This window comes from Thamnophis sirtalis, unplaced genomic scaffold, assembly GCF_051295495.1.
Source record: "Thamnophis sirtalis isolate CommonGarterSnake01/CBP01778 unplaced genomic scaffold, rThaSir2_p1.2 scaffold_1, whole genome shotgun sequence".
NCBI classification, from domain to species: Eukaryota; Metazoa; Chordata; class Lepidosauria; order Squamata; family Natricidae; genus Thamnophis; species Thamnophis sirtalis.
Genome location: NW_028261381.1, coordinates 177302690 through 177330657, shown reverse-complemented (window position 1 = coordinate 177330657; position 27968 = coordinate 177302690). Strand labels below are relative to the sequence as shown.

Genomic DNA, 27968 nt, shown 5'->3' with positions numbered 1-27968 from the left:
AAATCAGAGTTTCTTGTGTCTCATTATATTCTCTCGGCAATTCAGATGGGGCCTCAGTAGGATAATGAAGCATTTGGGGAAAAAGATGCAAGCCAAGAGACCAGCCCCAGAGGCCAAGATGGAGAAGATCTCCACAGCTACCATGGACTTCCCTTTGGTGCTCAGGTATGTGGGGAGGAATGAGATCCAAACACTGCAAAAGACCAGCATGCTGAAAGTAATGAACTTGGCTTCGTTAAAGCTGTCAGGCAATTTCCTAGCCAGAAAAGCCACCATGAAACTGACAAGGGCCAAGAAACCCAGGTAGGCAAGGGCAGTGTAAAACATCAAATCTGAGCCTTCATTACATTCCAAGATGGCCTCTCCCACCAAGGAGTGGAAGTCAAATTTGGGAAATGGAGGAGAGGTTATCAGCCAGATGGCACAAATGATCACTTGAATTAGGGGACAGTTTATGACAATGGAGTTGGTCAGTGTTTTTCCTAGCATTTTCCTTGTTCTGTTTCCTGGTTTGGTGGCCATGAAGGCCAAGACCACCATGACTGTTTTTGCCAACACAGAGGAAACTGCAAGAGAAAAGAGAATGACAAAGGCAGTTTGTCGGAAGAGACAAGTGAGCTTCCCAGGATGACCAATGAAGAAAAAGGAGCAGAGGAAGCAGACCAGAAGGGAGACCAGAAGGATGTAGGTGAGATTTCGGTTGTTGGCCTTGACTATTGGTGTGTCATGATATTTACGGAAAATCACCAGTACTACAGATGTGATCAGAGAAAGGAAAAGAGCTAGAGAAGTCAAAGTATATCCAAGGGTCTCTTGATAGCTGAGGAAGTGGATCTTTTTGGCAATGCATTGGTCCTTGTCCTTGTTGGGATACTGATCTTCTGGGCAAGGGTCACAGTGGGCTGCATCTGAAATTAAGATTTTTTGTGTAAGGATTTTAGCGTCATCTGCCATGATCATTATGCCTTTGCAGGAATGACATGACAAGGTCCCCTTTTGGTCTGGCCAACCTACAAATGATGTTGGTAGTGATACAGTGCAGTTGATGGTGCATCAAAAAGGGAAATCATCCTTCATTCAGGATGATTCTAGGGAAAGGTAAGCCAGAGAATAGAATCTGTTCAGTTGAAACTGGCCTGGTCAGTTTTTGTGGGAAAGAAAAGGCCATCTGCAATCACTGCTAATTGAATTGAATTGAATTGAATTGAATTGAATTGAATTGAATTTATTATATTTCTATGCCGCCCTTTTCCCCAAGGGGACTCAGGGCAGCTCACAACCCAAGTCGGGGGGGGGGGGGGTTTACAAATAAGAAAAAAGAACTTGAACAAAACAATACCACCATTTAAAACACTCAACAACCATACCATTCGAGGGGGGAGAAAAACTCATTAGCCCCAGGCCTGTCGGAACAGCCAGGTTTTAAGGGCTTTGCGGAAGGACTGGAGGGTGGGGAGCTCGTTCCAAAGGGCCGGAGCAGCCACAGAGAAGGCCCTCCTCTGGGTGGTCGCCAGTCGGCATTGGTCAGTGGATGGAATTCGGAGGAGGCCTAATCTGTGGGATCTAATCGGTCTATTGGAGGTAATTGGCAGCAGGCGGTCTCTCTAACTTGTGACTGCAGTGTCTTTCTGTGTAAGAGAGATTATACACTTCCCTTTTCCACTTTAAACTGGAACCCCAATAAGATAGATCTATCAGCCAGGAATCCTGTATTTTATATTACCTACATTGTATTGTATATACTTTTCTTACATTGATATAGCTTAACTTATCTTTCCTACCCCCTATCTTATCTGTATATACTTATTATTCTGCTATACCTTAATTTTACATTTCCCAATTTCTTATTTCTTGTTTCTATTGTCTAGCAAAATTGGCTCTTCGGCTGGGGAATTCTGGGATTTGAAGTCCACCAGTCTTAAACGAGACTTTGCAGTCCCCTGGGACTCTAGCCATTTGTACCATTTTTCCCAAACTAAATAATATTCTGTCTCCTCCTTTCTTTGTATTTCCTGTGTCAATTCATCCATCTCTGCACATTCTATGATCATCCTTATCACCTTGTCTTCCTTCAGTATTATATTGTTTTTCCATTTCTGTGCATATGATATTCTGGCCACTGTTTGCTTGTCTCCAGTAGTTGTGGATGCCCCAACACTGGAAGTCTTTAAGAAGATGTTGGCTAGCCATTTGTCTGAAATGGTGTAGGGTTTCCTGTGTAGGCAGGGGGTTGGACTAGAAGAGTTCCAAGGTCCCGTCCAACTCTACTATTGTATTGTGTTGTGTTATGTTGTATTGTTGTAATATGTAGGACTGAGTATATTTCTCTACTGTACTTTGTTGTTAGACCTAATAAAAATAGTTCTGGTTTCCAATCAATGCAGTTCCCTGTTTTTTCCTCAAACCACTTTTTAATTTTGTTCCACTATTTTTTGGGCACCTTGCATGTCCACCATGTGTGATAGTAAGATAGTAAGAGAGGGCTGGACTGAGGTAGGGATGAAGTGCATTGCCACATGCTGGAAGGGGCTTTTCTTCACTTGAGCCTGAAGCAGTTTCTTCTGTGTTTTCAGGAGCCTCACTTTCCACACCCTTTGGAATTACATAGTCACCAGAGCTTGCATCAGAAGAACCTCTCCTTTCAGATCCAACTACCTCAGAATTATCCTCAACTTCAGTGGGCTTGGCTGTTGACTTAGCCCAAGATTGAGGATTTTCTTCTGGAGTCCCAAAAATGGAAGATGCCATCTTGTTCCTTTTTCCTCCTTGCTGATCTTTTGGCAAATCAAACCCTATTTTTAAATTAGAACCACCACCTGGGAGCCGGAGAACCCTGGAGCTACTTCAGCCACTGGGGTCCATCCCCATGTAAGTAGTGGGGGTGGACATGATGGGGAAGAAGTTGGAGGAAACCGCCTGGGTGCGAAGCCAGCGGAAGATGATACTATGAGCCGAGGTGGCGCAGTGGTTAGGGTGCAGTACTGCAGGCCACTTCAGCTGACTGTTATCTGCAGTTCAGCGGTTCTAATCTCACTGGCTCAAGGTTGACTCAGCCTTCCATCCTTCCGAGGTGGGTAAAATGAGGACCCGGATTGTTGTTGGGGGGCAATATGCTGACTCTGTAAACCGCTTAGAGAGGGCTGAAAGCCCTATGAAGCGGTATATAAGTCTAACTGCTATTGCTATTGCTATTGCTTCCGCGCTCAGCTCCTGGTGGCTACAACTCTGTTGGCTCATATTTAGCTGGTTGTCTACTAAGGCTCCAATGTCGCTCTCATAGTTACTGTTATTAAGCTTGGTTTCACCCAGTTTGTATGTGTACTTTTGATTTTTTTCTTGCCTAAGTATAAGACTTCACTTTTCTCTATGTTAAATTTCATTGTGTTAGATAGGGTCCAGTGTTCAAGTCTGTCAAGGTCCATCTTGGTTTAAAGGTTGAACTAGAAAGTCCTGTAGGGAACCCATGAATTGTGCTCTGGAATTACCCTGTAAATTGCTGAGGAGCAGAAAAGCTGTCTGGGGGGTGGAGGGATGAGGACAGTTTAGATCCATGAACTTAGAGGTTCTGCTGAAAAGCATGAATTGTTGAAGAATGTCAATCTACCAAACAATGATAATACATTTTACATTTGCTTTTTTGATCCTGGCAGGTCTACATTTAAAATGTGTTCTACCTGTCTGGTTAGAAATGGTTCCTTCTGGACAAGGGACACATTGATAGCAACAGACCTGCTCACCCTCTGGAACTCTTCTCCTCTCTCCTGCATGGCACCTCTTCATGCCACACCTAGCAATAGGCACCTTCTAAAAGAGAAAAGACAAATACTGTTGGTGGCCCAAACATTGAATATGCTTCTTTTATTGATTTGTTCATTCCTGATTCCATTATCTGAGTGTCTTCAAAAGAAATGGTTACCTAGGGCACATTACAAATCAAGAAAACCCATAGGGGGGTTAAGGCCAGTGCCACTCCAAACCACCCAAGGATACTGGAGATTGGAACTGGGACTCGGCATGCAAAAGAAGACTTACAAATTGAGATATAGTTTTCCTTAAACAAACAATCTAAAATAATTTTTGATCTGTCACAAATCAGACTTCAAACATGTTATATGTAAAACAAGTTTTTCATCAAATGGTTGCCCACAATTTCCTGGTAAGGAGGATTTTCGGAATCTCCAGAAGGGAACGAGTCTTTTGCTGGATTTATTTGACCTTCCAGCTCACCTTTATTGCCCAGACAATTGCATTAGAGTTGATGATGAAATCTTGGTCTTTGGAAGTCCCAGGGTCTATATGTCCAACTTTCATGGGGACAAAAGATAGATTTGGGAAGAGAACCCAGTTGATAAGATCATAACGAGCAGACCCCAGTCCATCTTCTGAGAAGTATATTTCATCTCCAGCACTGTTGTTGAACTGGACAGTCCTCAAATAGGGAAGAAGCTGAAAAAAACCAGACATTCAGATAATGGAGTAATTTGTTGAAGACAACAAATGAGGCATCATGGTTTCTATCATTCTGGGGTGGCCATCATCTTAGGAGATGTGTGTATATCTGAGAATCTAGAAGAGTTTCTTTGGTGGAGATCTGAATAATCAGAAGTAACACAAAACTTCAAAAACTCCTCTTTCACAATGGGCATTTTTATTATAGCTTCTTCAACTGCAATTTTATGAGAATGATACCTATATACATTATTGATATTATTATTTCACATAATTATTTCACATAAATGGGAGTGGAAACTTAGAACCAATTTCCACCAGAGATAGTGGGTCAATCATCTGTCACTGAGATTAAGCTTGCTTGGGATCACATATCCATCATCTGACAAAAATGAAAAAAATAACATAAAAATAAATAAACTATAAAAATAGTAATTAAAATAAAAACAAATACAAAGATTAAAAAGGAAAAAAAAAGAAAAGGGGGAGTCAATGGACCGCTATGTCTTTTTCTCCTGTCGGTTTCCATGTTTCTTTATTTCTATTTATTCTCACTATAATGAAATTTTTCCTTAATTCTAGGCTGGATCTCTCTTTGATAATCTTCCATCTATTATTTCTTGTCCTGCCTTCAGATGCTCTGGAGATAAATTGAGCCCCTCTTCTCTGTGACAGCCCCTCAATATTTGGAAAGCTGCATTCAGTTCACCCCTAATCTTTCTCTTTGTTGGACTAGAGTTCCAGTTCCCACAACCTCCAAAACTACAAAACCCAAAAACCCACGTGAATGAAACACTGATGGACACAGGGAATGGGGCATGAGAGAAAGGGCATTGAAGTAGAGAACTAAAAGAAGGACGAGGCATTTGGTGGACCAAGCAAGGTGACTCTGAAGCTACAACAGTTGAGTAAGATGTAGTTGATCCTTTCAGCCTTACAAGCCTTCCTGAGATACAGACTAGCTACAGCCATCAGGTCACAAGAAACTCTTTCCTCCCAAGAACTGTGTGATGAAGAAGCAACTCACTTAAATGGAAGATTACAAGGCTTCAGAAGTATCAAGGCTGGAAGATGTTGGATAAAGGGGGATTAAGCCCTGGAAAATGAACCAAATCACTCAATCCTTAAAAGTGAAGGCTAGCAAGGAATGGTGGTTATGCTGCCTTCATGGCTAAAATGGTGAGTAGTTAAAAGAATATAGAGTGAAAAGGCAACTTTTAACTTGTTTAGCACTAGTAATAGTACTTAGACTTATCTACCACTTCACAGTGCTATACGGCCCTCTCTAAGCAGTTTACAGAGCCAGCCTCTTGCCCTGAACAATCTGGGTCCCCATTTCACCCACCTCGGAAGGATGGAAGGCTGAGTCAATCTTGAGCCTGGTGAGATTTGATCTCCCAAATTGCAGGCAACTGGCAGTCAGCAGATGTCACTTGCAGTCCTGCATTCTAACCACTACACCACACCGGTTTAGCTATTGTTATGGAATCCAAATGCAGGACTCAAAGCAAATAGTCAGGGCTTAGGGCTGTGTTTATTGTTAACATGAGCATTGGAGGAATTCTCTCCAGAAATAATGGGAGGAACTCCCTCAGAGAACAGGACAAACTCATATTTATGCATTTCAGAAATGAATTTTACACTACGTTAAGACCTATTGTGTGTGCTAAAGTTAACAGAGATTGTGTTCATACAGCCAGCTCTGCAGCGCAAGAAATGGCAAACTCAATACATGGGTCGACTCACACATGCGAAGCCATACAGTATTGGATTGACAATTTTTTCACTATGTGTTTTGGCGCGCTCCCACAAGTGCTCATGTGTATGCACAATGATTCTGTGCACACACAGAAATGTATGGGTGGGTGGGTGGGCAGAGCCTCGCACTGCTACTACTGTACTACTGGTTCAGCCAAATTGGGCTGAACTGGGAGCAACCCACCACTGAAGCCATAGAAAATAAGCCACAGTTAAAATGAATTGAGTTGAGTGTCTTTTTGGAAAGGAGGGCAAGATCGGAAAATGTGGAGGGACCTGGCGTATAGGATTGCAAAGAGTCGGACATGACTGAATGGATAAGAACATCACCATCATCATAAACACCACCCAGGCTACATCCAGAAGGAAAGTGAGATGGTTGTGAAAATATGCCCACTAGGACAGTTGAAACTTCTGGCAGAATCTTGTTCTCTGTTATTCTGGGATTATGATACCTCCCTGGAATGATCACTTTATGAAACTCAATCTTTGAAGACCTTTTTCAAAGGGCTTCCCTAAATAGAGCCTATGGCCAATGATTTTTTCCCCTTCTACCTCTTTTCAATAAAAACTATATGAAATTCACTTGATAATTGGTTTTTTTAAATTAGTTTCCATTTGGTTTGATGCCAATTATATGCAGTGATATGATGCCATGTGCATTTTATTTCCAGAAATGCACATGGGAAACTTCTTCTTGAAAGATCTATGGACTGGATTTTTAAAAAAGTCACAGAAATTACCTGCCATGACTGGATATTTGAGATCCTCTTTCCAAGTCTTAGCATGGCTGGTCGCCCTCTGGACTCATACATTGCATGTAATGAATGTGCCAGAGCATAAATGGCATTGTAGATATTGTAGCTTTCACCTGCCATGCTTGCTTCAAACATGTAAGCTGGCAGATTCTGCAAATTCTCCTTTCCTGTACAGGGTTTTTTCTCCTTCAGAGGGACCTTGTCTGGTTTGTGGATCTGGCAGTCAAAGACCCACTCCCACCATCGCGGGAGAAAGACATTCATTTGTGGGTTCAAAGGGTCTAAAGACATGAGAACACAGCTGAATTCGGAGATATCCCTGGTGTGGTCTCTAAAATGCAAAGCCCCATGGAAGGGCTTTATAGCTTTCAATAGATATTCAGATTTCATCACATTAAATTTCCAATTAGATGTAAGGATCCAGACATTCAGAAATGATTTTTTTGTCAATGTTTCATAAACTAACACCAATAGTTGTACATTTCTGATGGTACTAGAGTCTCCAAATAGAATAATTACTTTGGCTTTAGACCAAGTGTTTAAAATATGGATTCCTTTCGAACTTGGACTATTAGCAAAATCAGAATTCATTATTTGAGTGAAGGCCAGGCAGATCTCCTTCTCCTTGAGCATTGGCATCACAGATGAGATGAAATGTTCTCCATTGTCATCATCAGGGGCCACCAACCCAACCCAGTTCCACTGGAAATACAGGAGCAGCTGGACTAATCCCACATACTGAGGAAATTCACTGGGATTAATTTGGAAGAAAGAAGGATAAACTCTTCTGTCTCTCTGAGTGAACTCAAAGCCAACACCAAGCTGGAGAAAGTGAGAAACCTCTTTAAAAGACAAAGTACATTTTAATGCTGACTTTAAGGGTCCCCATTGTATGTTTTATTGTCCCAATACTCAGGTTTATCCACTTTCAATGGCAGGCTTCATCTTCCTCCCTTCCTAGGAAGAGCCACCAATTACCTATTTTGCCTGGTTGTGATTGATGAGAAGTCAAGGGAACAAACCATCCACCTGATGCAGAGAATAAACTGAACTGAAAGGTACAGAAACATGATAAACTATGAAAGTCAGGAAGTGCTTCCTCTTTCCGAATTATATCAATATTACCTAGTGGTTATGTAAAAATTTATCCTGACATATAAAATGTGTTCCCCCCCCCCCCAACACCTCCTTGGCTTCTGTTGTTTTTCTATTACATGTTATATTCCCCTTACCTGTGGGACCTTGAAGATGCTGAAGATGGAGGCCATCTGCCTTGAGGATTTGGCGTTGTTACCTCCAATGACAGAGAGCAGGGTGTCCTGCCTGTCACATTTGTAATCTGGAACCATTTGGCCTCGTGTAGACAGAAGAGAGAGGCTGTGTGAGGAAATCTCCCTTGGAATCTGGGCATTCTCATAGACCTGGAAGCCAAGTGTGATGTTGGGGAGGAGATCCAGATCCTTGTTTACCTCTATGACAACAAACATCAAGGCCAGGATGTGCTGGTAGTATTGGGGTGTGAGTCTATGGAGAGAGAAATATTGGGGAACATTAAATTTTGTGTGATTTTGTGTGCTGGTGAAGTTGGACTTGCCATTTTTGTGTGTCTTTGGAACCGGAGTTTCATCACTGGAGGCTTTCAAGAAGACATTGGATTTCCATTTGTCAGAAATGGTGTAAGGTCTTCTGCTTGGATGGGGGGGGGGGGTGGTCAAGACGACCTCTAAGATTCCTTCCAAGTCTGTTCATCTGTAATCTCTTTCATTCAGCTTGGATTGATTTGTGAGGAATGAGAAAAGCGTGTCTGTCCATATCTCATATCATTTTATCACCCTCTGTTCTCCCTCCCTTCTTCACTTGGCTGAAGCCCTCCACAATGGGGGGAGAGGCACAGATTTACTAAGATTTACTAAGAGCCATTATTCATAAGCTTTGCTGACTTCTAAACTGAATGGGTTTTTTTGTAGTACCCCACAGTGGCAAAGATTGAACTTTTCTTTAGGGTTTTTTCCTGTGACTTTATGTTCAAAGTAATATTACAAGTCAACTTCTTCACCAGGGCAGTGAGTATTATAGGTGCTGTCCCTCCTAACCTTTAAGTTGTATCTCATTTTTCTCATGAAGAGTTCTGGCAAGTTAGGAAATTCTAGCCTATTTCTCAAATTTTCCTCTTTATTGAGACAAGGACAAAGATCTGAAGATCCCTAGAACAAGCATTTCTTGTCCTAACACTATTTTATTTGGACTAGATGACACATACAAACCTGGTATCACAAAGGTTTGCAACATTATCAGTAACCATCGTACACCAACCATCTCCCCTGATGAAATCATTGGAATTTCCAGAGTTCAAGAACAACGATGGCTCATTGGCCCCACAGTTTTATAGAGGTTTGCAAGAATGAGTCCAGCAAATGCAAATTCATTTATACAATAAACTCAATTGCGAGTACCAACTGCAACCATAACAAATTTTGCTCATGGCCTGACCTATCCATACTGCAACGAGCCCACTCTTGCAAACTCTGTGCAGAACTCAAAAGGCGTCAACACCAAGGAGATACTGACTTATACATTGACTACCACACTGATTGCATCAAAAGTAAGTCCCATAGCCCATCACCCAGCATCCAACTCCCACCATCCAAAACTAGGTACACATGCCCCTAACCTCCTCATTACCAACCACTACTGACCTTAAATGCAAGCTCAGTAACACAAGAAGCATCATAAACAAAATGCCTGAATTCCTCCTCTTACTACATATGGCTACGTTCAACATTATATTTGTCTGCAAAACATGGTTGAAACTACCCCTCCCTGACTCCATTATCAAAGTAAGAGATTCCCATGTTTACTGTAGAGGAGGTGGAGTTTCTATCTTCTATAAAAAGTCACAAAATCTAAAAAAAAATATTCAAGTTAAACATGAACACGCTCTTCCTAAGACCATCATCTGCAAGTTGTCCTTAAATACCATACTTTGCTTCCTGCTATGTTACAGAGCCCTTAATTAGAACATCGTATATGCTAACAAGTTAACTTCACTACTAACATGGGCAGCCTCCTGCCCACACCCTTTTATCTTTCTGGGTGACCTCAATCTATCTCTTATTAACTGGACCCTAAATGAAGTACAGCTGAACCCATACATGCAACCCTTTACAATGCTGTTACTAATCTGGGACTGGATCAACTAGTAATTAACAACACTAGAATCAACAACTGCCTTGATCTCATCTTCTGCAACAGTTTAAACTCAGTTTATGGACTACAAATAAAAGAACCCTTTTCCAACAGTGACCACAGCCTGATTGACTTTTGTCTCAATATACGCCCTTACAAAAATCACCATAAAGATGGGATGTCCAATTATAACGTTTAAAAAAGCCAACAATGATCTCATAGACAGTGATCTCTCATCTCCTGATCGGCAAGTTCTATTCACTGACTGTAATACTGCCAAAGACCATTATAACATTTTTTTGCTCGAAGTCAAAAAAGTCATTAAACTATACGTACCACTAATAACCCCCAAAACCAGGAAAAACAAATTACCCAAAACAATAAGGAAGATCCAATCCCCCCAAAAAATCTCTTTGGCAAAAATACAAGACTGGCTACTTAGCTAACTTTAAAAGCCATTACAAAAACTTATGCCATCAAATAGAGACTGAATGCACCAGTTATCACATCAATCAAAAAGAAAATCTTCTGCACATGAAATCCACCCACACCTTTTATAATTTTGTAAACAACCAACTTAGGACTCGAGATCCATCCCATCTCCAAAAGGACCTAACGGCAAAGACTGTAATGATGAAGCAGTTGAAGCAAACCTCTTTAACATATTCTTCAGCTCAGTCTTTGTAAACAGAAATGGCTCATGCCCAATATTTCCTAGTTGTACCACAAATAATTACAATAAGCTAACACAAATCAATTTCACAGAAGATAATGTTGAAAAGGCACTATGCAGCCTAAAATTATCTCTATCTATTGGACCTGGTGGAGGATGTGCATACTTAAAAAATCTTTCCACTGCCATGGCTGAATATTTCAGGACCAGCTCCATGCCCAACCTATGGACATTACCCACAGTCATCCCTATCTTCAAAAAGGGGGAGCCCAGCCTAGTTGAAAATTACAGACCAATCTCTTTATGTTGCATCACCTGCAAAGTCATGGAGTCAGTCATAAACCAATCCATTACCCTCCACTTAGAAACAAACAAACTACTCTCTAACAAACAATTTGATTTCAGAAAAAAGTTGTCCTGTAATCTGCAACTCCTACACTGCAAAAAAATATGGACAACACAACTCAATCAGGGCAAGGCAATAGACGCAATCTAAATAGACTTCTGTAAAGCCTTTGATTCAGTGGTATACTACAAACTACTACTAAAACTGAAATAGTATGGTGTCTCTGAACCCCTACATAATTGCATAGCTACATTCCTGTCAAACAGGCAACAAGTGGTCAAAATAGGGAGTGCCCTATCAAATCCTGCACCTGTTAACAACGGTATCCCCCAAGGCAGGACCAACACTCTTTATACTTTACATAAATGACTTTTGTGAGGTCATTATAAGCAACTGCATTCTCTTTGCTGATGATGTAAAACTATTTAACACCACCGGCAATGCCACCCTTCACCCTTCACAAAGACCTTGACTATGTGTCAGAATGGTCAAACAATTGGCAACTACAAATCTCAACCAACAAATGCTCTGTCTTACAGATTGGCAAAAAGAATCAGAACACCAAATACAAGCTGGGTGGACACGACCTTGTAGATGATCCTCACTCTGTCAAGGACCTTGGAGTAGTCATATCTAATTATCTAAGCACCAGAGCCACTGTAACAACATTGCCAAAAAAAGGCATAAAGAGTGATTAACCTAAACTTGCATAGCTTCTTCTCTGGTAATATTATATTGTTAACCAGAGCATATAAAACATTTGCTAGACCAATTCTTGAATACAGCTCATCTGTCTGAAATGCGCACTGCATATCAGATATTAATACAATTGAGTGAGTCTGGAGATATTTCACGAGAAAAATCCTCCACTCCTCTGCTCACAACAGAATACCTTAGGCCACTAGGCTTGAAATTCAGTCTGACCTAAGCGTAGTACACAAAATTATCCGCTACAATGTCCTACCGTCAATGACTGCTTCAGCTTCAACCACAACAATGCACGAGCACACAATAGATACAAACTCAAGGAAAAGCACTCCAAACTTGATGCAGAAAATACAACTTCAGCAACAGAGTGGTCAATGCCTGGAATGCACTACCTGACTCTGTGGTTTCTTCCCTAAACCCCCAAAACTTTAACCTTAGACTGTCTACTGTCAACCTCACCCCATTCCTAAGAGGTCTGTAAGGGGTGGTACATAAGCGCACCAGCATGCCTACCGTCCCTGTCCTAATATTCCCTTATATTTGTATTTGTATTTGTATTTGTACTCATTTAATGTATTCATAGTCATATTTATACTTACAGTGTATTTGTTATCTAATAAATGCTTGATGAAATGAATGAATGAATGAATAAACAAACAAGCAAACAAGCAAACAAGCAAACAAGCAAACAAGCAAACAAGCAAACAAGCAAACAAGCAAACAAGCAAACAAGCAAACAAGCAAACAAGCAAACAAGCAAACAAGCAAGCAAGCAAGCAAGCAAACAAACAAACAAACAAATAAATACAAATTTCTGAAAGGAGGCCTTACATCCAGAAGGAAGAAAACAATCACCTACATTTTTCCCCTCCAGGTAAAACTTACACAATGCCAATATTAAGCCGCAATGGGAACCCATGAAAATCTGGTATTTTGGACTTCACAAAAGTTACCAGGGGCAAATTCCCTCCAATAATCAGATCTCCAGGTCTGTAAAATTCCCATTGATCTCGGACCTTTACATGTTTTGGCAATGCACATATGGTTTGTATCCCCTTAGCAGTAAGTGAAGGAAGGAGCCAGAAGAGCAGAAGCAGTGGCAGGAGAGGCAGCCCAGCCATTCTCCTTACAATCCCTCCTAGATCAGAAATCAAGGCTAGTGCAGAAGCTGAATTGCAGGGAGCATCAGAAATCTCACCAGATTTACATAGTTGAGCCTTCCTTGTCAGCTGGATGGCGCCAGGGCAAATTTATCTGATGTCTCTTTGCATTAAAGCATTTGTATTGTATTGCTTTATTTGCTTCTATCTATCTTATTCTGAAATTAGACTACGTTCTGTATTCTATTGTAATTATAAGGTCACAGGAATAATCCATCAATGAACTACTATTATATCAATCATGTTTTCTGTGTTTGGGCTGTGACATGACGGTCAGTTGAGTCTCAACAAAACCCAAAGCTGGCTTTTTGGAAGACAAGCTAAGGTCCCTCCCCGCTGAAAAACCCAGAGCATGGTTTTTAAAGCAGGTTTTATCTTATAAGATTCTTGTGGGTTGAAATCCAGAGGGAATACATGAAGAATTATTGTTCTTCTGATAATTATAAGGAAAACAAATTGTCCTACTTACTCAGCAACAGGTGTTGGTTCCACCTGAGATAGGAAAGACATGTTTGTGTCTCTTGTTGCTAATCCACAGAGCAGATGGACTTGAGAGTCAAGGCGAAGTTGAGGTTTTGATTGACATGAAAGTGAGCACCTGCACACAAGATGGAGTTTGGCCTGTGCCATAGTATGTTCAGACAGAATGGGTTCTAATGGGGCATGGTAACAGTCAGCTGGACCCTAGTAGGAGTGAGCAATCACACCAATGTTTAAGTGTAAGAACTGGTGTAGTTACACCCACAAGACAAGGGATGGAATGGATTAATTGACTAATGAAATTTATATGGCAATCCATGTCGTGCAAAATGATTCTCAGCAGCATACAACAGTCCAGTGAAAACTGCAAATAAAGAGGACAATTATTGCTTAAAACCTTTATACTACATTTATTAAAAGGAGTTAGAATTATCGGGGTTCCCAAGTCTTCTAGCATGAACAGATTTGAGGGAACTTCAGAAACTTTGAGTAGAGATGAGGCCAACCAATGCAGCTCAGCAACCAAAGGTATAATGAGATCTACCAGAAATATAATTGTTCTTATTCATGCATTTTGCACCAGCTGAAGTTTCTGGATGACCCATAAGGGAATGCATTGCAATAGCCCAACCAGGAGGTGACTAAGGCATCCTTTGTCCTAGAATGGGTGCAACTGGCACATAAACAAAGTTGTGAAAAGGCCCTTCAAGCTATAACTGCCACTTGGTGCTCAAGCAGGAGTTGTGAGTCCAGAACAACCCCACATTTCTTGCAGGGTCTGCTTGGGGCTAATGCTACCCCACCCAGCACCATCAAGTATGCAGTCCTAGAACTAGAGATCCCCCAAATCCAACACCATTCATGTCTTCCAAACATCATTGCTTTCTCCAGGGAATTTCCCTCAATGACAGGGCCAAAGTAAGTGAGACTCAATTTCATAGTTTCCTTCCAGCATCATGGCTGGTGTTATGTGGTCCAGTACTTGATTGTTAGCCACAGTTACTGTCCAAAAGGTTGTCCAATTAGTTAAGCATATCACATCGCAATACTGAGACCTAAGGAGAAATGTTTTAATACTCTAAATTGTATTGTACCAAATCCGAAATGGAGATTGAAGGAATTTCAAACAGGAACTAAAATGATGCGTCTTTGGACAGAAATGATAAAATGATCATCTAAACAAATAATTCCCTCAACACTGTCAAACTATTCACTAAGGCTGTGTTTCTATTACTATAAGTCCTCTCATCGTTCCTATCACCCATTCACTCCCACTTATGACTGCATGACTGTAACTTTGTTGCTTGTCTCCTTATGATTTATATTGATATTGATTATTTCCTGATTGCTTATTTGTACCCTATGACTACTATTAAGTGTTGTACCTTATGATTCTTGATATATGTATCTGTCTTTTTATGAACATTGAGAGCATATGCACCAAACACAAATTCCTTGTGTGTCCAATCACACTTGGCCAATAAAGAATTCTATTCTATTCTATTCTATTCTATTCTATTCTATTCTATTCTATTCTATTCTATTCTATTCTATTCTATTCCATTCCATTCCATTCCATTCCACTCCACTCCACTCCACTCCACTCCACTCCACTCCACTCCACTCCACTCCACTCTACTCTACTCTACCCTACTCTACTCTACTCTACTCTACTCTATGCAAATACAATAGCAGTGTTGGAGGTCTTCTAGTCCAACCCCCTGCCTAGGCAGGAAACCAGAAATCAGATTGAAATGGTAATTTTCAGAAAAAGAAAGCAAATTCAGTATAATATTTTGTTGGAAAGAGGTTGTGGGGGAGGAAATAAGTAAACTAAACCACTTGTCCATGAGATTCATGTAGGAAAGACCTTCCTAAAAGTTCTTCAAAGGTTTTCAAAGATGGTCTGAGTTTTATAAAGTGGTCATTCCAGGGTGGAGATATGAACCTCAGAGCAAAAGAGAACATAGAGCAAGATGACCATTCTGACAGATGCTTTAATGGTCCTAGTGGGCATATTTGGAGAACCACCTCAGTTTTCCTAAGGTTGTTTCAATGGATTAGCATCCTGTGAGACCCACCCCGTGTATTTCATTTGCAATGTTTTTCTAGTTGTGTGAAAGCAACCTCTGCCAACTTTAGCACACAGAACATGACTCAACCTAGTCCAAAATTTATCAGATTTTTTATTTCTGCATCAAAGAATAAAGAATGGGTCTCTCTGGCCAGTGAAGTCACAAATCAGGGCAGGCGCTGTGAGGAAAATAAATCCATAGAGGACTGGGAGAGTGTTAGCAAAACAGAAAGAGAGAAGGAATGTTTCATAATTGGCATATCAAAAGGCAACCTTCAAGTGTCTTAGCAATATTTATACGAAAATGTAAGTCATGTGTTTCCTTTATTCAGGCAATTCCCCCCACTCCCCAATAGGAATACTAACAGTAGAGGTTTAGGAAAGTAACTTGAGTTTGGTCATTGTGAATATTTATGCTTACCTACTTTATTACTTATGCCTATACATGAAATACCCTGAAAATTATAGAGTGGAGTAGAGTAGAATCAAAGAGAACAGAACAGAACAGAACAGAACAGAATAGAATAGAATAGAATAGAATAGAATAGAATAGAACAGAATAGAATAGAATAGAATAGTATAGAATAGAAATAAAAATATTATTTTCTTCTGCTATCTGAAATGCATAAATATGTGTTCATCTTTTTCTCTGCAGGAGTTCCTGCATTATTTCTGGAGAGAATTCCTCCAGTGCGTATGTTAATCGTAAATATAGCCCAACCTAAGGTGATGAAAAGTCCTACCAATGGGGAGGCCTCAGATTAGAAAAACGCCGAGGACAACCCAATGGTGAGTGCACCCATCCATCCCTTCACCTTCCAAGCCAAGCTCCAAGTACCTGAAACAGGGGTGGAAGGGGAAGTTGAAGCAGTTGTGGACACCAGCTACACTCAATACTTAATCAGCATGTCAATTGTAAAGCAATTACGCATACACACAAGACCTCTAGCCTGTTCCATTTGGGTTGAGCAGGTAGATGGAATGCTAATTGAGACACTTATATTCACTTTCATTTGTTGTCTTGGGATGTTTTCTGCTGCTTCCCAGAGGCCACAAACATCTGTGCTTCAGGAGATGAGCAGTTCTAGATAAAGGGGGGAGGGCTATGAAAGACAAGCCCACCTCAAGCTACTTATGCCAAACCTCTTCCAACAAAAGTTTTTAGCAGGTAGTAAAGACCAGCTATCATAGTTCAAAAATTTTGTGAAAGGGCTGAAAGAGGAGGAATATATCCACTGGAAAGTTGATAGGCCTAGGAGTGAACTTGCAGGCCTCACGGAAACAAAGTTTTAAACTAACATAATTGCAAAATGAACCAGACGCATTTCTAGTGTTTACAGTAAGAAAGTAAGAAAGAACAAAGAAGTGAAACCATGGAATGTGTCAGTAAAAACAATGGTATAAGGAATGTGGCTTGAGATGAGAAGGATGTCCTTTGCCCAATAGCAGTCCTTGTAGCAGTGCTGGGTTCCTACCAGTTTGGACTGGTTTGGCTGAACTGGTAGTGGTTTGGCAGACTGGATTGCTGGAACTGGTGACAATCCTGGCCTGCCATGCTCCTGAACTGGTTCTCCATCTTGTTTTTTGCTTCTGCACAGAACAATTTTTATTGCACTGCGCATGTGCAGTGGAAATTAAGCGTGTGCACACAATAAACCGGCAGTAGTGATTACCGGAATCCACCCCTGCTTTGTAGGATCTGCTATTTGTCATTGGACCCCATAGCAATGGTTTGACATGCTAAGTTTTCTTTTGTTGTTATATCTTCTGCTTCTTTCTTTTTTTCCAAATTGTTAGAAACAATAAACCTCTGATCTTAAAGTAAGATTTATTGTTTGTGGTTCGCCTTTTTTTTAATCAGAATATTTTTATGACAGGGCCCGGTGCCATTGAGGTCTTCATAGGTAGCCATCAGAATCATAAACAGAGTGGGAGGAGACTTACTCCCTGTTTAAATACAGCAGCTGGAACCTTCACTTGCACTGATGACGTTACCCAGTTGGGTAATGAAATGTTTGCAAACAAATAGCCAAGTTCAGATTGCACCAAGGACTCCACCATTTTATTCCTGAAGTAAAATCTTTGAAGGGATGATGCTTAGTGCAAGATTTAGCCTGCAGACATCTTTAAGGGTGCCTTCCTGAGTTGGTAGAAGTCTACCACTGGAAAACCATAGGGAAGGACAGAGGGAATGGTGATCAGGGCTTCAGCTGGCTATCTGGCCTTGGGCTGACCATTGGCTTTCAAGAAGAGATTGGCCAGCCATTTGTCAGAAATGGTGTAGGGCAGGAGGTTGAACTAGATGGAATACAAGGTCCCTTCCAACTCTGTTAATCTATTAATTAACCAAATAATAATTGGGATTTTTTAGGGGGGGGGGAGTCTGTTTCATGATTCTGTGAAACTTAGGTTAGAACATCCTAACCTACCTCAGACAACTTCTTACATTAGCTAGAGATTTTTGTTTCTTACTATATTTTCTCTACAATTTAGATATGGCCTCAGCAGAATAATGTAGCATTTGGGGAAAAAGATAAAAGCCAAGAGAGCACCTCCAGAGGCCAAAATAGAGAAGATCTCCACAGCCACCATGGACTTCCCTTTGGTGCTCAGGTAGGTGGGGAGGAAGCTGATCCAAACACTGCAAAAGACCAGCATACTAAAAGTAATGAACTTGGCTTCATTAAAGCTATCAGGCAATTTCCTAGCTAGAAACGCCACTGAGAAACTGACAAGGGCCAAAAGACCTAGATAGGAGAGGACAGTGTAAAACATTACAGCTGAGCCTTGCTTACATTCCAAGATGATCTCTCTAAACAAGGAGTGGAAGTCCAAGTTAAGAAATGGAGGAGAGGTTATCAGCCAGGTGGCACAAAGAACTGCTTGTATCAGGGGACAGGCTATGACAATGGAGTTGGTCAGTGGTTTTCCCAAGAGTTTCCTTGTCTTGTTCCCTGGTTTGGTGGCCATGAAGGCTAGAACCACCATGACAGTTTTTGCCAACACAGAGGAAACCGCAAGGGAAAAGAGAATGGAAAAAGCAGACTGTTGGAAGAGACAGGTGATCTTCCCAGGTTGACCAATGAAGAGGAAGGAGCAGAGGAAGCAGAGCAGGAGGGAGACCAAAAGGATGTAGGTGAGATCTCGGTTGTTGGCCTTGACGATTGGTGTATTATGATGTTTATAGAAAATCAGCACAACTGCAAATGTGGTCACCGAGAGAAAAAGGGTGAGAGAAATTAAAATGTATCCTATTGTGTCTTGATAAGCAAGGAAGTGGATCTTCTTGGCAATACATTGGTCCTTGTCCTTGTTTGGATATTGGTCCTCTGGGCAGGGTTCACAGAGAGCTGCATCTGAAATTAAGAACATTTGTCTAAGGATTTCAGGGACATCTGCCATGAGATTATCCTTCCCGCAGAGATGATATGACTGTGGCAGAAAGAAAGGTCCACATTTGAAATCTGCTCTACCTGTCTGATTAGAAATGGTCCCTTCTGGACAAGCATCACACTGGTAGCAGCAAACCTGCTCGCCCTCTGGAACTCTTCTCCTCTCTCCTGCATGGCACCTCTTTCTGCCACACCTAGCAAAAGGGATGGTCTGAAAGAGGAAAGAGAATTTCTTGAGATGACCTAAGTAATGAACATGCTTCATTAATTCATTTACTAATTAAGAGGTTTTTGGTACTCTCTGATCTTGCTTGTTTTCTTGCCAATGTTTCATTACCCAAATTAGGTAACATCATCAGTGCTAAATGTTACCAGGAGAGAATCAATGTTGACCTAACCTTACAACATTTCCTTCCTGCTCACCTTTGTGGCCCAGACGATGGCATCAGAGTTTATGGTGAACTCCTTGCCTGGGGTAGCCCTGGGATCTACTTTTCCAATTTTCATGGGCACAAAAGATTTATTGAGGAGGAAAACCCAGTTGAGAAGATCAAAATTAGCAGAACCCAGTCGATTTTCTGAGAAAGAGATTTCATCTCCAGCACTGTTGTTAAACTGAACAGCCCTCAGATAGTAAAGAATCTGAAATAAAAGAAATCTCAGAAATTGCAAAAATTAGTTGAAAGCATCACATGAACTATCATTGGCTGCTATCATTCATTGTTGGCATCAGCTTAGGAGATAGGGGCATGTCTGAAAATCTAGAGGAGTTCCATGAGTTCTGATCCATCAGGATTAAGACTTAAAAAAATCTTTCTCCATGAAAGAGGAGGTTCTATTATTGGGACTTTGGATCATGGCTTCTTCCACTTCAGTTTTACCAGAATTATCCCTCATACAAAGATTTTAATGCCATATTCCAAATTTCATTGTATGTTTTTGTTCCTGTGATATTTGGCTACATGCATTTTTAAATGTGTCCTTGGGCTCCAGGTCTTGTAAATGACAGATTAGGGGTCATTAAATCATTCCTATCACAAATATATTAAAACCCTTTCTCTTTATTCATAGTCAAAGACAGCAGAATGCAAGAAGCAGGTCTAACCAGGTGAGGCCATGTGGAAGGAAGCATCTGCCCTCGTTTCTCACTTCACTTTTCCAGAGAGATTAAACTTTTATCCTTTGATGCAAATAACCTTCTGATAAATCTCAAACCAGGAGCCCATTTGGATCCCATTGAGTCCTACTGTGTGTGCTGAGGTTGACAGAGGCTGTTTTCACACAACAAGTTGAACAATACAACAAATAGCAGACCAAACAAATGGGATGAAGTCAAAAGGGACGATAAGCCGTAGAAACATAAACCAGAGTTAAGAGGAATAGAGTCCAGTCGGCTCTTACAGGTGGGATTCAGGCAATGTACTGAGGGAAACAGAGTCAGTTCTGCAAATATACCCACTAGGACTTCAACTGACGTCATGAAGCATCTCACACAAATGCACACTATTGAAGACTGTGTGGAACAGAGGCGCCAGAATCAACTGAGGTACTTTTAACAGCTTTTATTAACAGAACACTAGCACAGAAGGAGAACATCAACTTCAGCACCTTGCTCTGCTTGACAGCTATTTATACGGGAGATGTCCAGCAGAGCAACCAATAACCCTTTAAAAGCCTGCTTTTAGCCTGGCACACCTTGACCAATAGGTGCAAGACTTTGGTTGCCGGGCTGTCAGTCGTAAGTTGAAGACCTGTGGCCGGTCTTAGGTCAAGGACCTAAGACCGGTCACAAGTTGAACACCTATTGGTCAAAATGCATCATGCTGTCAGTTGTAAGTTGAGGACTTGTGGCTGGTCATAGATTGAGGATCTAAGACCTGTCACAAGTCAACGACTTCACACACACATATTGTCATTTTGCTCTGGAATGACAAGTCCTCTCTGAAATGTCCACTCCTGGACACCCAAGAAAAACTTTCAGGGTTTTATAGGGAAATCTTTCCTCCATGGATTATTTCTCTCCTCTGCCCCCTTTCAAGAAACACTTAATTTGCATTATAGTTTGCAAATGCTCTTTTAATCTGTACTGAGATGGCAGCATATGGACATTGAATAGTGATTGAAGAAATGCATATGGGAAGCTTCCTGTCTAAAGATCTGGGGACTGGATAAAAAGTCACAGAAATTACCTGCCATGACTGGACTTTTGAGATCCTCTTTCCAAGCCTCAGCAGGGCTAGTTGTGGTCCTGAATCATACGTTGTATGTAATGCATGTGCCAGAGCATAAACTGCATTGTAAATATTGTAACTTTCTCCTGTCATGCCTGTTTCAAATGCATACATTGGCAGATTCTTCATGTTCTCCTTTCCAGTACATGTTCTTTGCTGGGCTGGAGAAATTCCACCTGGTTTGTAGATCTTGCAGTTAAAGACAAATTCCCACCATGGAGGGAGAAAGACGTCCCCTTGTGGGTTGAAAGGGTCTAGAGACAGTAGGAAATGGGTGAATTCTGAGATGTCCCCAGTGTGGTCCCTAAAATGCAAAGATCCATGGAAGGGATTTATACCTTTCAATATGTCTTGAGATCCCATCATACTAACTTTCCAATGGGAAGTTATGATCCAAACTTTGCAAAATGTTGTCTTTGTCCATCGTTCATGAACATCCATTACCACCAGTACATTTGTAATACTATTAGAATCTCCAAAGAGAATAATTACTTCAGCTTTTGACCACGTCTTGAAAATATGAAAAAAATGCAACTTTGTAGAAACGAGAAAATCGAATTTCAACTTTTCAGTGAAGGCCAGGCAGATCTCCTTCTCCTTCAGCATTGGCATCAGAGTTGAAATGAAACGTTCTCCACTGTCATCTTCAGAAGCTATAAGCCCAACCCAGTTCCACTGGAAATGCAGAAGCAGCTGGACTAAACCCACATACTGAGGAGATTCCTTGGGATTAATCTGGAAGAAGGAAGGATAAACTCTTCTCTCTCCCTGAGAGAACTCAAAGCCAACACCAAGCTGAAGAAAAAGAGATTCTTTTTTCAAAGACAAAGTAAAGTATTATGCTGACTTTAGGAGTCACCACTGTGTGGCTTTTGTTCCATCCGTCAGGCTGACACACTCTGAGTGCTAGGTTTAATAGCAATAGCAATAGCACTTAGATTTATATACTGCCTAATAGTGCTTTACAGAGTCAGTATATTGCCCCCAACAATTTGGGTACTCATTTTACCCATCTCGGGTACTTACCTTGAGCCTGTTGGGATTTTACTGACAAATTGCAGGGAGTCGGCAGCCAGGAGAAGTAGCCTGCAGTTCTGCACTTTTACCACTCTGCCACTGAGCTTTAAGCTTCTTCCCTTCTCAGGAAGAACCATCAGTTACACATTTTGACTGATTGTGATATGTCAGAAGAGGAGAAACCATCAATCTGATGTAGAGAATAAATGGCACTAAAAGAATGGCTACCCTTTCATGAAGCATAACCTAAGAATCACAAGATCATGATTTGTCCCCCCCACACACATATCTTTACTTTCATGTTTGGGTTCTCTGTGTGCTTCTGATCTTTGTCTACTCCATAACTGTATCTAAAGAGGCCGTCTTACCTGTGGGATCTTGAAGATGCTGAAGATGGAGGCCATCTGCTTTGAGGATTTGGAGTTATCACCTCCAATGACAGAGAGCAGAGGGTCCTGCCTGTCACATTTGTAACCCGGAATCATTTGGCCTCTTGTGGAGAACAGGGAGAGGCTGATTAAGAAAATCTCCCTCTCAATCTGGTGATTGTCATAGATGTGGAAGCCAAGGGTGATGTTGGGGAGGAGAACCAGATCCTTGTTGACCTCTGTGACTGCAAACACCAAGGCCAGAAACTGCTGGTATTTCTTGGGCCTGACTCTATGGTGAGAAAAACATTGAGGAACATTACAGGAAATTTCACATATGCTGTTGGAATTTGTCTTGTCTTTTGTGTTGTTCTTTGGAGCAACACTCAAGTTTCATTGGCTTTGGATTTTTAAAAAGAATTTTCCTTAATTAAACTGTCCATCCCAATCACAGATATTTTAATACCCTTCTATCATTCCTCCCTTCCTTACTTTGTTCCAGTGACTGTAATCCTTTGCAATTTGTCCTCTAGCAGGTAATCAATTTTGGTCTCTCCTGGGGAAGTTTCTTCAGAACAAGTAACCATTGCTGAGGCCAAACCTCCCCGGGGGAGAGGGTCACAGCATAGATTTCTTAAAAGCCATTGTTTATGAGCACTACTGATTCCAAAACTGAGTTTTGCTTTTGTATTTTTTATTATTTTATTTTATTTAGGAAATTTATTTGCCAACACTCTTGTATCCAATGACTCGTATCTCATACTGGATAAGGATTTTTATTTGACTTTTCCACCATAACTTTCTATCCAAATTAATAACTAGAGCATCACAATTTCTAAGATGTTGTGCCTCCTCATTTTTTATGCTTCTCCATTTCATCAGGTGGAATTCTGGAAAGATTAAGGATTCTATCCTCTATTGAAAAAAGTGCAAAGATTTATCTAGGACATTGCAAACCTTATCAGGACCAGTATTTCTAAAAGGAGTTCCTGACTCTCAAAAAAGCAAACATTCATTCTGTATCTTTTGCCTCCATGTAAAACTTACAGAATTGGTAAACGATGCTGGAATGGGTCTTTCTGAAAACGTAGGCTGTTGAAGGATACAACAATGGTTGCCAGCGGCAAATTCCCACCAATAATGAGATTACCAGGCCTGTAATAGTCCTCCAGAATCTGCAAAGACCTTGTCAACACACATACGGTTTGCATCCTCTTAGCAGAAGTTGGAGGCAGGAGCCAGAAGAGCAGCAGCAGCAGCAGCAGGAGAGGCAGCCCAGTCATTCTTCTCACCTTCCCTCCTAGATCAGAAATCTAGATTTGTGCATAAGGTGAATTGCAGGTAGCAATTGAAATCTCATCACAGCTTTAGCACAAGAGAGACAGGCCAATCCACCTGGATGGTTTTGTGGCAAATTTATATCAACCATCCTTCCCCTTGTAAGTGTTTTGGCTGTAATCAAAGGCAAAGATAAGGGCAGCTGAGTCTCATTAAACCCAGGAGTGAGTTCTTTGCAAGAGAAGGTGAGGTGACACATCCAGTTTTTTAAAGCTGTTGTTCTCTCGGAAGGTTTTTTTGAATAGAAACCCACAGGGAATAAGAATTGTGGCTTCATGGATGATTGCAAAGAAGAGCAATTGTCCTACCCAATTATTCCTAGATTGGTTTGCATACCAGAAAGGGAAAAACATGTTTGTGTGACTTCTTGTAATCCCCAGAGATGGACTTGAGCATGAAGTGAAGTTGGATATTTTGACTTATATGCAACTTAGCCCCTGTAAAAAAGATGGAGTTTCAATAGAGGAATTGTAGCTCAGGGTTAAAGTGAGGGGTTCTGGATGCTGTCTGACATTGTGTAAGCTCCTGTCACACAAGCTTTCCCAGGAAAGCAGAACTCTTCAAACGAAAAACATTTCAAAAGGAACTTTTATTGGAAGACAGTGATAGCAGAGAGAGTGTAAGCAGAATCTGAATTTCCAGTGCCAAAGCGTTAGGTTAAACTGCTGTCTCCGAGGCCCCTCCCAATGTCCAGTTCAACTTTGAGCAAATCCCAAGGTGCGAAGATGTTGTGAGAATTTCAGGCTGAGCAGGTGATAACAGGTGCCATGATCTTGCTTTTCCAGTGGTGAGACAAAAGAGATGGCCAGAGGCACATTCTTCCCCTACTCCCATTTCCCCTCTTCCCCATTTCCCCAAAAGGTACATCAAGCCAGGAAAGGAACAAAGGAAAATCCCATAAAAAGAATCCCCTAAGCCTCCCCCCCCCACCAGAATGAAAGCTTCCTGAGATAGATCTACAGGACCTGACACATTGCTGGTTTCCTGGCAGACATTTCATGATCAAACTAGGTAACATCATCAGTGCTAGAAAGTGGGGGTCCATTCTCATTTTGTATTCTAGGACAGAGTTTCTGGCTTTGTGAATGGGGGGAGAGAATTGGGGATGGTTCGCACAAGTGGCCACATGAGGCTATATGCTATGATTGGTTGCTGTGGGTGTTGTGATTTACCTTATGATGCTCCTGTTTGCCTGACAACAGAATATGAATATGGAATATGGAGACTGGAGACTAGAGACTAGAGACTAGAGACTAGAGACTAGAGACTAGAGACTAGAGACTAGAGACTAGAAACTAGAGACTAGAGACTAGAGACTAGAGACTAGAGACTAGAGACTAGAGACTAGAGACTAGAGACTAGAACAGAACAGAACAGAAGAGTTGAAAGGAACTATGTAGATCATCTAGTCTGTTATCTTCTCTGTGTTTTGTATACTGTTTGATTTACCTCATGATATTCCTGTGTTCCTGACTATCTTGTCGGTTAATGCATGAGGCAATCTACGCTGATTGGATGCTGTAAACCTAAAGGGGGAGTTTCCCTTTTTTCCCACCTTTTTTCTTCTGTGTGTTCTGTTTGATTTACCTCATAATTCTCCTGTGTTCCCGACTAGCTTGTCTGCACCTGCATAAGGTAATCTATGCTCCTGTTTGCCTGACAATAGAATAGAAATAATAGAACTAGAAATAGAAAAGAATAGGAATAGAATAATAGAGTTGAAAGGTACCTTATAGGTCATCTAGTCCAACCCTCCCACCCAATCATGAGACCCTACACCATTTCTGACAAATTGTAGGCCAATATTTTCTTGAAAGTCTCCAGTGATGAAGCTCTGACAACTTCTGAAGGCAACTTCAGTTCCATGGGTTGATTGTTCTCACTGTCAGGAAATTTCTCTTTATTTCCAGGTTGAATCTCTCCTTGGTCAGTTTCCGTCCAGTATTCCTTGTCTGGTCTTATGACTTCATTTGGACACCTGCTGTGCATTCCTTGACAGTGGGGCTGTTTTGATTATTTGTTTTTTTGTTCTGCCTTCTGGTCCGCTTCATTCACATCTTCCTCCTCGCTGTTCTCTGAGTCGCTCCGCACATTCTTATCCATCTACAACAGAGGAAAAGAGAGGTCACCTCTTCAACCCTGCTTGGATGGAGTCCATCAGAGAACAAAAATCCATTTGGGGACTCACAACTGGCCTTTTGCATGGGAGATAGAACCCAAGGGCCATGCTATGTTTTGCATGGGATAGAGGCAAGCACATGGCTCTTTAGAAGAAAGCGCTTCAAAATGTTTAAGAGGTCATTGTTAAGGGCAACTTTGTAGAATGAAAACATATATAACATGTTTTATGGATGGCACTCACCACCTGCTAGGTTAACTAAAATGTTTAAAAATATGTCTAGCAAATGGTGGAAATGAAATAAAAAACCCGGCACGTAAAAATTAGACTAGATGATTGGAAAGCATGTCGTTTTTAAACCTGAACTATTTTTATTAGATATAAAATCAGGTAAACCTGATATAAAAAGTATGTATTTCATATTGCACATCTTGACAGCAGTGAGGATTGTATTTGTGCAATGCTGGAAAAATGAAGAAACACTAGGAGACAAATAGATAATTAAGAAGATACTAGAATGTGCAGAAATGGACAGACTGATGTTAAAAACAAAACAGAAAGAAGATACAGAATATTATCAAACCTGAAATCTGTTTTATCAGTGGTTGGAAAAAAGAAGTGGAGATTAAGAACATAACATGTATTGTTAAGCAAATTAAACATCCAGACAACACAATGTGTATTTAGCACTAAGAAATTTAATTAATAAAAAAGCAAATCAAAAAATGTCCAAGAGGCATGGGGACTTGAACCTCCTGCAAGGTTGAGATATCCACATTACAGGGGTGATATGCTACCGGTAAGAAATGCTATCATTCATGCAAACTGAAATTGCTACCGGTTTGAGCTAACCTGTATTTCCGACGATCAGCTGTGCTGTGTGATTTATACCCTCTAAAAAGCCAGATATCCTGCTTTATAGTGAATCTAAATCATGTGGCACAGCTGTTCCCTCCCCCTGGCTGTTGTACTGACCTTTGCAGAATCAGAAAGGACTTCTTAGTCCTCCTTTTTCAGCACTTCATTGTAGCGCTGATATCTCTTCCAAAACTCAATCCAATGGGCATTCTCCTTTCCTGAAGCTGTGGGGTTGTGGGTCTCAGTAGGACTCCCACTTAAACACAGCCAGTGTCTGTCTGGATTTGGGGGGGGGGTCATTTTCTATCATGAAAACAAAGATGGGTGGCCCTCCATAACAAATTGCAAGAGGGGCCTGCAAATGAATGAATGCAATCACGGCAACCAAGCAGGGCCTCTTTCACTCCCACTGAATTCCCTCCTGCCAACAGCCCTCTTAAATGACAGCCATGGCACTTAGACTTCTATACCACTCCACTGTGCTTGAAGACCCTCTCAAAGCAGTTTACAGAGTCAGCCTATTGTCACCCACCCACCCCAACAATTGGGGTCCTCATTTTTACTGGCCTCGGAAGGATGTCAACCTTGAGCCTGGTGAGAATCGAACTACCAGATTCAGTTCAGGGCAAGTAGCCCTGGCACGCAGTACTGCATCCTAACCACTGTACCAATGCAACTCATACATCTGGACAGAGAATATTTTACAGAACAAAATAGAGTGGATATGTGCCCTGCAGAGTTTATAATCTACAATTCAAACTGGGAAAAATTAAACAGAAGAGTGAGTATCAGCAGGACCAAGCAATCTTGCATCAGACTCAACACAGAATTAAAATGAAATTGGAGCAGGGTTAAACCAAAGTAACGGAGGGTCTTCCCCCTGTCTCCCCAACATGTGCCTTCTGTTCCCACTTTCCCCAATGCCGAGTGCCCAGTTTTTGCCCAGTTTCTGCCCTTACCTTGCCGTGGATCAGGAACCTATAAATCTTGCGGAGGATCAGGCAAGACCAGGAAACAGTGAGAAGATACACAAGGAATAGGAGGATGTTGAAG

At 41.2% G+C, this 27968-nt stretch overlaps 2 protein-coding genes and 1 pseudogene across 2 annotated transcripts; 1 reads left to right on the top strand and 2 right to left on the bottom strand.

The window, feature by feature from the left end:
- Nucleotides 1–3: 3 nt before the first annotated feature.
- On the bottom strand, nucleotides 4–9267 carry LOC148049908 (vomeronasal type-2 receptor 26-like). Its single transcript, XM_087705293.1, has 4 exons — nucleotides 9230–9267; nucleotides 8260–8489; nucleotides 7079–7246; nucleotides 4–908 (listed from the first exon to the last, which is right to left on the bottom strand). Exons 1-4 carry the CDS (start codon nucleotides 9265–9267, stop codon nucleotides 4–6), a joined length of 1341 nt encoding a protein of 446 aa, XP_087561419.1.
- A 463-nt stretch (nucleotides 9268–9730) lies between these two features.
- LOC148049907 (uncharacterized) lies at nucleotides 9731–10597 on the top strand (annotated as a pseudogene).
- Nucleotides 10598–18043: 7446 nt separating this feature from the next.
- LOC148049906 (vomeronasal type-2 receptor 26-like) lies at nucleotides 18044–23187 on the bottom strand. The gene is made up of 4 exons (XM_087705272.1): nucleotides 23093–23187; nucleotides 22601–22892; nucleotides 19066–19195; nucleotides 18044–18948 (listed from the first exon to the last, which is right to left on the bottom strand). Exons 1-4 carry the CDS (start codon nucleotides 23185–23187, stop codon nucleotides 18044–18046), a joined length of 1422 nt encoding a protein of 473 aa, XP_087561398.1.
- Between the last annotated feature and the right edge of the window lie 4781 nt (nucleotides 23188–27968).

What these genes read in the sequence shown, in the direction of transcription:
- LOC148049908 (XM_087705293.1), bottom strand. Translation starts at nt 9,267, where the DNA reads ATGGTTACTGATAATGTTGCAAACCTTTGTGATACCAG. An exon ending in CCTGCTCTCTGTCATTGGAG is followed by an intron (nt 7,247 to 8,259) that starts GTAACAACGCCA and finishes TCATGTCTTTAG; the next exon opens with ACCCTTTGAACCCACAAATG. An exon ending in GTTTGAAGCAAGCATGGCAG is followed by an intron (nt 909 to 7,078) that starts GTGAAAGCTACA and finishes TCTTAATTTCAG; the next exon opens with ATGCAGCCCACTGTGACCCT.
- LOC148049906 (XM_087705272.1), bottom strand. Translation starts at nt 23,187, where the DNA reads ATGGTTACTTGTTCTGAAGAAACTTCCCCAGGAGAGACCAAAATTGAT. An exon ending in ATTACAGTCACTGGAACAAA is followed by an intron (nt 22,893 to 23,092) that starts GTAAGGAAGGGA and finishes TTCTCACCATAG; the next exon opens with AGTCAGGCCCAAGAAATACC. An exon ending in GCATCTTCAAGATCCCACAG is followed by an intron (nt 19,196 to 22,600) that starts GTAAGACGGCCT and finishes TTCCTCTTTCAG; the next exon opens with ACCATCCCTTTTGCTAGGTG.